Source organism: Clinocottus analis, unplaced genomic scaffold (genome assembly GCF_023055335.1).
Source record: "Clinocottus analis isolate CAN_PGR_092001 unplaced genomic scaffold, fCliAna1.0.p SCAF_19, whole genome shotgun sequence".
NCBI lineage: Eukaryota > Metazoa > Chordata > Actinopteri > Perciformes > Cottidae > Clinocottus > Clinocottus analis.
Genome location: NW_027175920.1, coordinates 3,108,526 through 3,122,267, shown reverse-complemented (window position 1 = coordinate 3,122,267; position 13,742 = coordinate 3,108,526). Strand labels below are relative to the sequence as shown.

At 41.7% G+C, this 13,742-nt stretch overlaps 2 protein-coding genes across 2 annotated transcripts; one reads left to right on the top strand and one right to left on the bottom strand.

Annotated features, from left to right (window-relative positions):
• Window positions 1-662: 662 nt before the first annotated feature.
• On the bottom strand, window positions 663-7,536 carry sfxn2 (sideroflexin 2). The gene is made up of 12 exons (XM_068583029.1): window positions 7,226-7,536; window positions 5,005-5,262; window positions 4,362-4,532; window positions 4,178-4,276; window positions 3,484-3,559; window positions 2,721-2,806; window positions 2,359-2,419; window positions 2,189-2,255; window positions 2,053-2,102; window positions 1,921-1,970; window positions 1,774-1,821; window positions 663-1,373 (listed from the first exon to the last, which is right to left on the bottom strand). Exons 2-12 carry the CDS (start codon window positions 5,157-5,159, stop codon window positions 1,274-1,276), a joined length of 963 nt encoding a protein of 320 aa, XP_068439130.1. The 5' UTR covers window positions 5,160-5,262; window positions 7,226-7,536; the 3' UTR covers window positions 663-1,273.
• arl3b (ADP ribosylation factor like GTPase 3b) lies at window positions 7,513-10,613 on the top strand. The gene is made up of 6 exons (XM_068583030.1): window positions 7,513-7,630; window positions 8,173-8,316; window positions 8,450-8,566; window positions 8,693-8,743; window positions 9,288-9,473; window positions 9,576-10,613. The coding sequence occupies exons 1-6, from the start codon at window positions 7,628-7,630 to the stop codon at window positions 9,621-9,623; spliced, it is 549 nt and encodes a 182-aa protein (XP_068439131.1). The 5' UTR covers window positions 7,513-7,627; the 3' UTR covers window positions 9,624-10,613.
• The last annotated feature ends 3,129 nt before the right edge of the window (window positions 10,614-13,742 follow it).

The window sequence follows — 13,742 nt, the reverse complement described above, 5'->3', positions numbered from 1 at the left end:
CTGCCTCCTCCGGCTGCAACAACCGGAGCTGCCGCTTCAAAAATAATGTCTCCATCAGCTGTCCGTCTCCAAATATATTAGTTTAATATATTCTTTTTTTTTTTTTTTTTTTTTTTTTTTTTTACCAATCCTCATATTTGTGCATTTTTAAATGAATATCTATGATAGTACTTGAGTATTTTTATTTGAGGCCAATGTATACTTCTACTGCACGATATTTCAGGGTGTGATATTGTACTTTTAATCTTTTGACAGCTGGATGTTATTTTTCACGTAAAGATACAACATATTGTTGAACACAAGAGAATGTAACTATGAGTTAACGGCCCCACCAAAAAATATTTGCATTTGGTTTTGCAAAGAAATGTCAATTATTTCACAGTAAAATCACATTTTATAGAAAAGTCAAAATAAATGAATCCACATTTTTAAATCAGATCCTTTTTTGACCTCTCAAACTCTGACTGCATATCAATAAATAGCCAAATAGTTCAAACTACATCACAGCTACAAGGATAAAATGTTGTTTACACATTGATGAATCCGTCTTCATCCAGATTTGTATGTTGCCTGAATTTTTTTTTTTTTAAGTACATTTTATAACATACAGATCCGTAAAAGAAACGACTCTTCAGGGTTCGACATGGCAAATATCTGTGGTTTTATTCCAGCTTATACTGATGTCTGAGTTTACACACAGCGACACGACCTTTCAGATAATTCATGCAAACAAGTCGTACGTCCACTCTTATTCTGGCAGGAGAGGGCAGTATCCTCCACTTTTATCACATTACTTCAACGCCACACTGGCTGACCGAGTTTTGACTCCTGCATAGAAGTATTTTTCTGGTTTAAAATAAAAGCTGGTTTAAAGAAAATTAAATCCAGCAGTGTTGTTGTTGCTTTGACAAAAAGGCACAGAGTGCAAGGAAGCTTGGCAGACGGAAAGGAGAATGACGGTAAAAAAAAAAAAAGAAGAAAAAGAAGAAGAAGCCAATAAAAACAACAGTCATGAAGGACAAACTAACAAGAGTTCTAAACTTACAAAGTAATGTGCTTTTCCTGAGAGTAGATCATTTGGTTTCTCAGCAGGAGAACACAGTGCCCCTTGTTTCTGCATCTGCTAACAGACCTAGTTTGAACCAAAGAAAGTGAGTCTAAAAGAAAAAAAATGACATGATTGATCTAATCATAATTAGAAAATTAAGAGGTATTACACAATCACATGTGTATTCGATCTTGTGTGGCGAGCAGATAGTCGGCCCTCACAGCCTCAGAGGCCTTTGTTGAAGTAGACACGTTGCACAGCGTCACCATATTGAGACACAATGGAGTCTCTCAGCTCGGGCTCCAGCTTGGACACGGCCATTGAGCTGATGAAAACAGACAAAAAGGGATATTTTAGGAAGAAGGAAGGGAGCAGAGTGGAAGAAAAATAAATAATTTTATTAATAATTAGGAAATAAAGTTATTATATGTCTCTTTTTTCGATTATCAGCAGGATTATCTGCCTGCGTTTTCGGTTATAACATATTTAGAAAACTGCAGCATTGTGGGGAATGTAGGCACCAGGTCTTGACGAGGAAGGATGTGTGGAATAAAAACAGACAATATCTCGGTTTCTGTTGCATCAATTTTGATAATTTAAGTGTCCATCACGAGCCTGGCAACGTTACAGGAATGCGATGCTAAAATATCTAGATCAATAAAGTTTCTATTATTATAGTCTCTAAGCTTTGTCAGCAAGTGAAAGTGCAGAAAGAAGTGTGTTACCATCTCTGAGGGAACAGGGAGCAGGCAGCAGGCACCATGAACACCAAACTTTAAACAAAAAAAGAGGGGGGAAAGTTTTTTAGCCACAATCAAATAAAAAAAACACTCCTGAGCTCATTAAAACATGTTGTGAGCCTCTGTACTTACAACGCTCCCACCATCATCACTTGAATCGGTCCGTGGAGAAACGTGATTCTCTGTGAAAAGACAGAAAGAGTTTGATGACGGACGCACATTTCTTTGTCTGGAAGGCGGTGATGAAGGTGATGAAGGTCTAACCTGCATGAACTTGTATTTTTCCATTCTCTGCATGATGATGGGGAGGATGACTGATAGAAGAGGAAGAAGAAGGTTAAAAGAGGAAGAGGATAGCTTCAAGAACTCAATATTTATCTGATGAGGCTTCTTTGCGTACTCATCCCTGGTGCAGCCATGGTGATCCGAGAGACGACCACCTGAGTGATGCCTTTTACAGCAGCTCTCTGCAGGGGGAGAGCAAACAAGACTTCAAGACACTTCATGAACAGTACAACATTAAATAAACTAAATCCTAAAAATGCCTTAAAGTGAGTCCAGAGTGCAGACCGTAGAGTGGCCCAGTTTGTTCCCATTTTCATCCGTCACAGAAATGCCATTAAGAATTTCCCTTAAAAAAAAAGAAAAAAAAGAAATGCAGACAAAATGAATTCTGGTGATGAACAAACTGCCCACACAAACATTTTGTTTTTGGTTGTTAATTTCAAAAGTTGGCCTCCACAAACAGGATTACAGCTCTAAAATCTTCAGCATGAAACAGGATCTTTTAGGGGTCGAACACAGGAAGCGCAACAGAGCACTGCGTTTCGACCTTCTCCGAATAGCTGCTCCAAGAAAGGCAACGCAACACAACGTGTCCACATGCATTTTTTTTGGCAGTTATTTTGGAGCAGTAACACTTGAGGACTTACTGTTGTCTCATCATAGGAATGTTAACACAATTGGCAGAAGCCACCGCAACAAAGGGGACCCAGCGAGCCACGAGAGGAGGAGCTTTCTGCGGGAGAAAGACACAAAAACAGCCCAGGTTTATTTAGCTTCATGATCGTCAGCTAACTTCACATGGAACTGAAACATTTAAAATCAGAGGAGTATAATGACACTTCATCTGATTGTCGTATGTTTTAACTCTGTTGCATCTCGTCGGGCTGTGCTCTGGGACTAGAGGTGAAAACATTTTAGCAACTTTCATAATTTTTTTTTTTTTTTTTTTTTTTTTTTTTTTTTTTAAATCGCTCCCATCTCAACCTAAATTCAGCAGAGCTCTCTAGTCTAGAGGTCATCCTGTTCGGAGCTGCCAGGAGATGGCGTTAAAGCAGAAACGCTCGGCCGTTTAGGGAACGCTTGATGACAACAATCTTACAAGGAGGAATCATTTCTGAGGCTTTGTGCAAAAGAGAACCATGTTCTCACAACCTTATTTATATGGATCGTAATGGTGGAAATGCAGCTGCACCACAGTGATGATTCAAGAATTCATGAATCAAACTTTAAATCCTGTTAAGCCGCTTTATAAAGACAATAAATGCACATGAGAGTCGTCAGTGGAAAGTGGTCACTTTGCATAAATCTGGATCTCGCAGCTTAATGTACAATTTTTTATTTGCATATTGTTCAGCAAAAACTAGTGCATTTCCAAGACTGACATTCGTGTGTGCATGTGAGTGTGTGTACCTTTGTGTAGAGGTTGAGTCCCACTGCTGTTGCTAACGCAGTGCTGGTCGCTGTGAAGTAGGCGATACCGATCTGCCTGAGAGCGACAACAAAAGCCTTTTTCACACATAGAATACAAAACACTCAGGCATCGGTGTCCGTTACATAAATGTCACGGCATCCGGTGCCGAAGAGAGCGGCGTTACCGCCGACGAACGGCGGCGAGTTGAAAGGTTTATTGATGTACAGGAGGAGCAGCGTTTTCTCAGGCTGCACTAGTGATATATTTTAAAAGTCATCTTGATAACGCCCTGTCCTTTTTCTGATGATAATAAAACACATTTTTCCCATCAATTTTATCAGTGTGAAAGGCTTAAATCACAAAACATTGTGAGTGCTTGTCTAATAATTGTTGTGGTTGTATGAAGGTTTTATCATTTTCCTCTTTTTCTACAACCATGGGTAGTAGACAACACTTTGTACTGACTGAAAAACTTATAATTGAGACAATATGTGCATTTAATCTCTCCTTGAGCTGCTGTTGCCTTTACGTTAACATGAACTTATTTATAAATGAGACCAACATGTTAAAATCCCCATCAGGATTAAGTAACGAGATCTAAAGAAATCAGGACACGCACACACTCAACACAGCAGGATTATCGTTCATTCAAAATAGTCCACATCCACATGGAAGCAGGCAGTCAAATCATACTTGGGAGTGATGGGGGAGGCAGCGTTACGGTTGGTGTAGTTGACCAGAGCGTTGAAGGACTGATTCACCCACTGCCAGAACACCACGGCGGGAACTGTCCTAGAAAACAGACGAGTTATGAGACGCTTTTCCCCTGCGAGATGAGGGCGACGTGGTTCAAAACGCAGCTCCTCCCGTTCGGTACCTGTAGAACTGCAGCATGAAGCCGGTGATGGCCATGCCTCCAGGCACCTGGAAGGACATGCGGCCGATGAGGTTCATGCGGTCCCCGGTGTCGGGGTGGAAGGCCGAGTCGTACAGCTTCTTAGCGTAGTGGAGCTGCTCCTCTGTGGTGCCGGGAGGGACGGATCCTGACCTGCAGAGGGACAAAGAGGCACATTTTCACACCATCGACTGCACGCAGAGGCGGAGTTTTTTTTCATGTCGGAACTTGCAGATGGCAGATAAAGTGCAGACCCCGAGGTGTGAGCCAATTACCAAAAGGGAAAAGCGAGTTCTCATACTATGTGCTATATCCGTGCTTCTATCAGATATATCGCATTTACAGGATGACAGGACAAAGTCAGTTAATATTTCAATGTTTTTTGCTTTGATAACAAATAAAAATTGACTCGACAAACTTAGTGGATACAGGTCAAAATATACGCATGAATGAAGATTTTACTTTAACATCTAAAATTATTGCAACAGCCCAGCACATATTATGTTTTACATTACATCTTCGTTCAAACTGCTGCGTTAAGATATAACGATGTGAGCGTGTATGTGGATCGACATACTATCGGCCATTACAGTCGGTGTGCGACAGAGCACATGCGTCTTCTTACCTGCTGTGTTCTACTAAAGCTTTGGCCTCATCCAAGCGTGAGTCAGGTAAGGCCACCGTCCGCCAGTCTGTGATGTTGAAGAAGTGTTTGAGCCGGCCCGTAAACGTCGACTGGTCCCATCGTGGCGCATCAATGTCGAATGAGCTCGAAGCCATCGTTGGTTGCGACAAAGTGGTCGCAACTTAATGCATTAAAAGAAAATATTAAGTTTATGGCCTCCTCTGTTTACTCTGCAGGAGGTCACTCAGCAGTGTAAACCTGCAGGAAAAAAAGAGGGGAATAATTACCAGACTAGATTACCTTTGAACTCACTTTCCCAAAATGCTCTGTAAGTGTGTGTGTGTGTGTGTGTGTGTGTGTGTGTGTGTGTGTGTGTGTGTGTGTGTTTTTCATAAGAAATTAATCGTTTCAGGTATTTCTCAGCAAAAATGCTCAACATTTGCTGGTTACCGCCTCTCGAAAGAGAAGACACACGTCTTATATGTGGTCAATTAAATATATTTTGGTATTGGAGGGTTAGTTGGTCAAAACAAATATTTTGATGACATCCCTTTGGGCCATAATATATATTACAAATTGCTAGATCAAACAATAATGAACATTTCAGTTGCAGCCCCAAAGTACTCATGTTGGTTTTGAACCTCTCCCAACATGTGCCCTTGGGTTCAAACCCAACGCAACTCTGAACAAACAAACGAATTCCCAAGGGTCAAACTTCCACTCAAAATCATCGACCACCTCCTGGCAAATGTTTCCATGGGTTGCCATTTTGGGTTTTTGCAGCTGCAGCATTCTGCCTTTACACAACTAGAGGGAACCTGCTGACTCCAGCGCAAACAAGCCAAACATCCCACTGAGCATCTTCACCGTTACCTTTGCAGTTATTTACTAGAGGTACTCGGTGAAACCTCACAACAAGAAAACACGCCATGTGTGGTTTAATCTTTTGCAAATAAAAGGGCAAATGAGGAGAGGAGTGTATCAGTTTACTTCTTTGCAGGCTCAGTCTTGCTGGAAATGGATTGTTTCTGCAGCTGTTTGTTACAAAGTAGAGTAAACACCTGCAGAATGTAAACGTGGCTCTCCATAGCACAACATATAATTAAGAATTTATTAAAGACTGGAATCCATAGAATGCGAACAGATACCTACAGCTATAGAACATATTTTACAACTATTTATTTTAAATTCTACTAACAACAAGTTAATTTCATGATCAGTTCACCTCTGATTAATTGATCCATTAAATGTTAGTAAATGTTAGAAATTTCCCAGAGAAGCAAGACTGCAGATGGAAGGCGGCTTGTGTTACAGTCAGTAACAATTGATAAAGAATAGTCTGATATAAACATTGTTGTACAAGAAAATATGAACTAAATATACAAATCATATCTTCACAGATAAGTTAGTTCACATACTAATAAACTGAATCTGAAAGTATCAGTTGATCAATTGCAATACGGAAGATGAAATAATCTACATATTATAAATATACTATAATATTAATAGTTTTCAATTATTTCTTTAGATCCCAAACAACAAACATTGACTAAATTCAGATCTTAAAATGTGAATATTTGCTGGGTTCTTTCATCTACCATCATTTTGTGAGCAAGTACTAAATGAATAATAACTAAAGCTACAACAAAATATAATATTGATTTTATGCTTTTCATTAAGTTAACAGTGAATTCAATACCTTAATGTTCTGGATTGTTTGTTGGACATAAGCTATCGATAAACAATGGAACCTAATTGTTCGTTGCAGCCCCAATAACAGACTGAATAGTTTTTCTTATGGGAATGTATAAATGCACAAGGAGATTTACAAGTAGCTGCAGTCCGACATGCATCTGAAGGTATACAGGGTTTAGTGTGAGCATGAAAACGATTATGTTTACCAGAGTCTTGCAAAACTGGATTTGCAGGCCGGAGCATAGGACAGCTGGAGACTCTCACTAATAGTTAACACATTGATCTCCGATGTTATATCACACTTATGCAACGGACATAAACTCGATGTGCAGTTAGTCTTTTGTGAAGTCGAGCGACCAATCTGCTGTAAAAGAGTTGAAACGTGAGCTCAGAGTGATGCAACTCATTACTCGAGTTACCAGCTGACTTCTGCAGAAAGCGACAAACTAACAAAACACGAGTCGAAAGCAGCGACTCGAGAGCTGCAACCTTATATCAAAACTGAAGTACATTAACGCAACATTACCCTCGCGAGAGATTCCTCCTCGACCGCCACCCACACACAGCAGCAACCTGTCAGGTAACCGAATGTGCTCGTGTGTGATAGTAGAGACATGCGCACGTGGCACGTCGTCCGCCAATCACAGGCCGGGGCAGCTCCCTGCGTGTCACCCAACGTGACGCTTTATTGTCTTTCTGACTCCTTCCTGACTACCACTAACGTCTGTCAACGTTTCACGGCAAATAACCGTCCACAAGACGAAACACGTGCAACTATTCTCGGCCTGCATTTGAAACATTCAGCAGTCAGCTGACTACGCGCATCGTCCATCTTTAGGCTCGTGCCCGAGATCTGTGCGTAACTGTACGTCTGACGTCACTCCCCTTAGTAACCCTCGGCGGCGTCTCCAGGAGAGAAGGCAACAAGATGGTGAGTTTATATTCCGTCGTACTAATTAGTTATCTGTTTACCAGTTCAACGCCTTGCTAAACGTGAACGTATTCGCGTTAGGAAGCGCTCGTTCGGGATTTAACGGAGAAAACAAACATTAAACGGCTGCATCGCTCGGTTCTCAGGGGAGATTAGCTTAGCACGGTAGCTTCTGCTAGCTTCTGCTTGCGTGCCGTTAACTAGACCTAACTAGAATTAATTAGCTCTGCGCTGAAACAACTAGTTAGGTAGCCCAAATGGCACAGTGACACCAAATAAGTTGACGTGAGGTCCTGCTCGCAGGACCCGCTGTTGTCCTCGCGTATTGGTTCCGTTAGCAGAGAGTTGGCCGTCTTCATGAGCCCCAGTAGGACTAAAGATATGCATTTCTCCAATGGTGGTTAGCTACAACAGTGCTCCCCTATCTCTTTGTCCCCTGTGTTCTGTCTCCTTTCCCCTGTCTCCTTGCCCACTGTCCTCTTCTCCCCCTGTCTCTTGGCCCTCTGGCAAAGTAGTATCACTGTTTTATTTCTCTCTCCCAGGGATTGCTGTCCATCCTGCGTAAGCTAAAGAGCACACCGGACCAGGAGGTGAGGATACTGCTGCTGGGTTTGGACAACGGTGGGAAGACCACGTTGCTCAAACAGCTTGCGTCTGAGGACATCAGTCACATCACCCCCACACAGGTACTGAGGGAAGGTCCAAGCAACACACCACCTGTTATGAGAGCAAACAGACATCATTCAACAGGGGTGTATCCCTTTCTTGGTCCCAGGAATTGCCTCTGCTGCCCCTGTCTAACCTTTGCATTTTGTCCAGGGATTCAACATCAAGAGCGTCCAGTCTCAGGGTTTTAAACTGAATGTTTGGGACATTGGGGGTCAGAGGAAGATCCGTCCGTACTGGAGAAACTACTTTGAAAACACAGACGTGCTGGTGAGAGGAGTTGGATGCATAAAACACAGCAAATACGCATTGTTTTATTTATTTTTTATCAAAATTTACATTAGTGTTTTGATCTGTTTGTACATGCTAACAAGGGAAACTTCTGTTTTGTTTCAGATTTATGTCATTGACAGTGCTGACAGAAAGAGATTTGAGGAGACGGGTCAGGTGCGTTCAATATGTGTTGTTTTGTGTCAGTGTGCACCAAGGAATGAAATATGCACCGTCCACCTGCCAAACACAGGGTCAGCTGCCACCGTGGCAGATAGGGACTGCTTCTGAAAATAATATTGCTTGATAAAAGTAAAACCCAAGTTAAAAATAGTCAGAGATTAATGTTACAGGATAAAGTATGTTCCATGTTTCTACTGTCTGGTAACATTTAGTTTTGTGGATAGATTTCAGAACTAAATGGCACAAATAACATATTCCAAGAGTGATTCTACCTGGCATGTGTGTGTAATTGTAAATAATATACACTGCACATACTTTGCATTTTTGTACTTTCTTTATTGTTTAAATTTCCTTAATCAACACACTCTGCTGCTTTGTTGTACATATATTATGTATTTTTTATTCCTCATATTGTTGTGTGTCTTCTATGTGACTTTGCTTGCTGCTGTGAGAAGCTGATTTCCCCTTGGGAATGAATAAAGTATACATCTACCCTTCTATCTATCATCTAATAAGCAGATGTGTGTGCACTTTGCAGGAGCTGGCCGAGTTGTTGGACGAAGAGAAGTTGAGCGGCGTTCCTGTGCTGATCTTTGCAAACAAGCAGGACCTGCTGACAGCCGCCCCGGCCTCCGAGATCGCAGAGGGTCTCAACCTGCACACCATCCGGGATCGCATGTGGCAGATCCAGTCCTGCTCCGCCCTCACTGGTGAGGGGATTCAGGTGAGCGTCTGAGCTTAACTTCACTTCTTTGCATTCATCTTCACGTGCATTTTTGTTTTCTTCTTCTCACGATGCTGCCGTTTCCTTTCAATCCACTTCCAGGAGGGCATGAATTGGGTCTGCAAGAGCGTCAACTCCAAGAAAAAATAGCTTCACTTCTAGTCTTCTGCTTCTTTGGAGGAACAGCAGCAGCAGCAGCACATACACATACACTGACACACATTGCACCCTCGTGAGCCTTAGTACGATGGGATATACCAGTGAATGTAAACACACTACTAATCCAACATGGACCTGGACTTTTTAACCCCCTGCATTTCCGTATCACTGGTTTACTAATCTCAGCACATCTTCCTACATCGGCCTCAACATAGAGGAGAGCGGTTCCACTTCAAAGGGAACCCATGCCGGGAAATCAACCTCCTCCACCCTGACTTACCCACGTCACAATCACTGTCCCAGCCACCACCCGCAGCCTGTCACAACCTCAAACATTCCCATTAGACTGCTGTCTTTCATTGGAATTCCAGCTTGTTTCTCACACACTGTCCTGGAAACCAGCTCCTCCATCCCCACCGTTTCCTCCATTGTAATCTTCCAGGTTGTGCTGTTTGTTTTTTTTATCATTCCACGATGGCTCTGTTTGAAGTGAGGTATATTTTTGTAATTGTCTTATTTATGGTGAAGTAGAGTGTAGAGTGCTTTCAAACAACAACCAGTGTGACGTGTGTGTGTGTGTCTGAGACTCGAGGGATGTTGGAGAAATGATTCCAACCCTCCCCACTGAAGAACGGTACTGTACATGTTAATATGTAGAAAAGAGGATGAGATTAAATCGTTGAGAGGAACTACATTTTTGGATCAAGTGTAAATAGCTCGGCCCCGAGGTCATATGTTACGTTACGCACATGTTATAGAGTATATGTTACCCTGCTGTACTTTGTAGTCTATAATGTTTGTATATCTAACGTGCAGATTTTTAACCGAGGTTTACGTACTTTATGTCCCAATGCATTTCTTTGTGCTCTTTGGGTTTGTGGGGGAATTCACTCTTTTGGCATTTCCTTTTGATATTCTTGAATGTAATCTGTCCAGAATTGAAGGTACTGTATGTGAATAAAAAGACAAGAAATTCTGAAATCATTGCGTTCCTAACTTTTGATTTTAAAGTTGCTTCCTGCGCTGACACACTCCCAGTTCACTCGGGTCTTCGCCGTGCTCTCGTGGTCATACGCACACCAGCAGCAGGTGAAGTCAGCTGCTCGTGACAGCAACACAGGCCGTGTGGAGAGGAGGCCTCTGTGGGAGACAGCAGCCAGGGGAAGAGAGCAGGAAACAGGATTAAGCATAGAGTGTTGAATTGTGTTAAAATGTACTGCAAGGGATATAGCACTTTGATATCATACAAGTATTACTATTCATGTCAAATTTCCAACATGGCTCTTCTAAAGAGTACTCTGAGAAACTGTTACATAACTAAACATTGTCAAAGTGGAAGGACCAATCGGGCATTGGGTCAAATCCAGCCTTTCTCTGTGAAGACCAGGTACCAGCAGCCCATTAGTTCCACATGTAGACGACAAACACCAGTGTGTTTCTAACAAAGGAATTAAAGAGGTTGTAAAATGAATTTTATTTTAAAAGTTTGCACAAAATGAATCCAGAATCATTAACCTTCAAGCACCTGAGATTATTCAAAATAAACAATCTGAGAAAAGTAAATAACTTTTGGATTGAAATTGCTCACAACTCGTGCAGGTAGCTGAGCAACACAAGTTGGCAACACTTTAAGACAAACATGCAATTCAAAAGTTTAACTTCTGAACTGAAAATAAAAGCCTGTGTCATTCTTTAGCTTTACGGCTGCAATCAAACATTTACCTGCCTCAGAAAAGATGAATTATTTAGGCGTACTTGGTGTCAAGTTTTCCCCCGGTTTTAACAACGGAAGAGCTGCAGTTTACGAAATATAAAATAAAATATAGGTGTTTTTTTTTTTCCAGACGCAGCAGGAGTTTCAGGCAGGTGGTGCTGTATATCCACCTGGCCGCGTCAACACCTCGAGGCCTGAGGCCGAGCAGGAGAAGCTGGATCGTCTCCTCCTTGACGTGACTGTCAGTCTGCATTGCACAAAACACACAAGCATGAGGCCACCTGCATACCTGTGCTGCATGTTAGAGCTGAGGGAAGGCAGCGTGAAGGTAACATGTTTAGGTCCCACTCGGGTTTCCAATTCATGTACTTAGGTATACTTCTACTCCACTACATTTCAGAAAGATTGCACTTTTTATTGTATTTGACAACTATGGTTACTGTGTTCATCTAATATGACACATTATTATAGATTAAGCCGAACAGATGTTGTCGCTTATGAGGCTGATTAGACCTACCGAGGCCACCAATGAGACTAAACAGGAAGATCCCTGAAGTCGTAAAAAAACCAACATTTCCATCTTTGCAAAAAAGTGCCATTTTGAATTGTAAATTGTTTGCGAAGCAGTAAATGTGTTTAGAGTTTTTGAGCCTTGAACTGGGGTTTTTCTTACCGATTGTCTGTATCAATAATTGCGCTTCATGTGTCGTTTTAGTGTATTAGCAACTGAAAGAAAATGCAACTCTAATAATTGCCTAAATGAAGAAGACATGTGGAAGTGCTACATGTCCAACAGTGTGTCCCTAAGGTCTAGGAACAGTTTGCCATGTGTTTTATTTTGTGTTACGTTGTGACTGAATCACTAGGCCTCAGAGACCTGCAGACGGCCTCTTCTTCTTCTTCGCTCACAAAGATCCTCATTGTCAAGGCGTCCTCTCTTCTCACAAAGACTCTCTTCTCCCTGGTTTTCGGCTCTTTACTCTCTGTAACATTAAATTCTCACATGGCACAACAAGAAACACAAAATGAGACACCTTGGGAGTTACAGCTTGACACATATAAAGACATTGAGAGGAACAGGTAGACGGTTGGGGGAAAGGCTTGTCTGCTTTCTGACGCAGACTTCAATGAGAAGATTGATACCTCTGTCATTTCTGTGCATTAAATGTGAAGCTATGCTTAGTAGCCGGTTAGCTTAGCTTAACATAATGACTGGAAACAGATGGAAACAGCTAGCATATCTGGCTGCTACCCAATGTTACAACGTGTTAATCCATACAAAATCCAAAGTTAAAAACTGTGCATTTGCTTTTAATGTGTGTCTGTGTAGCCTATACACATTATGTTCTGTTTTTGTAATATTTTATGTAATTTGTATTTAGTGTGTGTTTACAGTTCCCTAACTAAAATACCCATATACAGACAAACTACAACCTAAAAAGATAAAACATGTAAATGAATGAGTTTAACACTGGTATGCTTTCGACAGAGACAGGCTAGTCATTTACCCTTGTTTCCAGTCTTTATGCTAAGCTACGCTAACCAGCTGCTAGGCGACACGAAAAATACCAGCAAACAGTCAACGTTGGTGTTTTAACAACTTCAACAACTGCTTCTTTTAAAACCTCCTAATGAGAGAAGAAAAAGGTCTGTGGTTGTTTTATCAGTGTATGAAAGCTTTTCGGCCTCACAGTGTGTTCGTGGGTAATTTAAAGTAACCAGACGGTGTGTGTGTGTGTGTGTGTGTGTGTGTGTGTGTGTGTGTGTGTGTGGGATACATATCGAAGATGTAGGCGACCAGATTACTGCCTTTCTCCTCATGGATCAGACAGCTGTGCAGCAGCTGTGTGCATAAGTGTGAGAAAATGTGTGCGTTAACAGAGGGAAAGTGAGAGAGGGGGATGTGTGTCTGTGTGTGTGTGTGTGTGTGTGTGTGTGTGTGTGTGTGTGTGTGTGTGTGTGTGTGTGTGTCAGAATGAAAGATAGAAAAGCAGAGCTGTAATTTATGCTGCACCTCCGACCCCACAGTTCCTGTGTCTCTGCTGAGGTTTGCTGATGTGAGAAACAAAAAACATCAGACCTCAAGACGGGAAAGAGGTGGGAGTAAGACGAGGGTGGAGCGAGAAGAAGCGATATGATTAAAATGTTTGTTTTTACTTGTACATTAACCACTGATGGGCCTCAGAAGGAAAGAAACGACGTTCAGAAACTCAAAAGGGACATTTTTAAATGACTGTTCAACTCTTTAAAGTTCATTGCTGACTTCATCGTGAGGTTCATTCAGCTGTTGCTTTTTGAGCTTTCAGTTGCGTCACATGCTCTTCTTTAGCACATGGAGTTAATGGAACAAAATGTTTACGTCTTTGAGCAATTTAAGGACTTTTGCGTCCACGTTA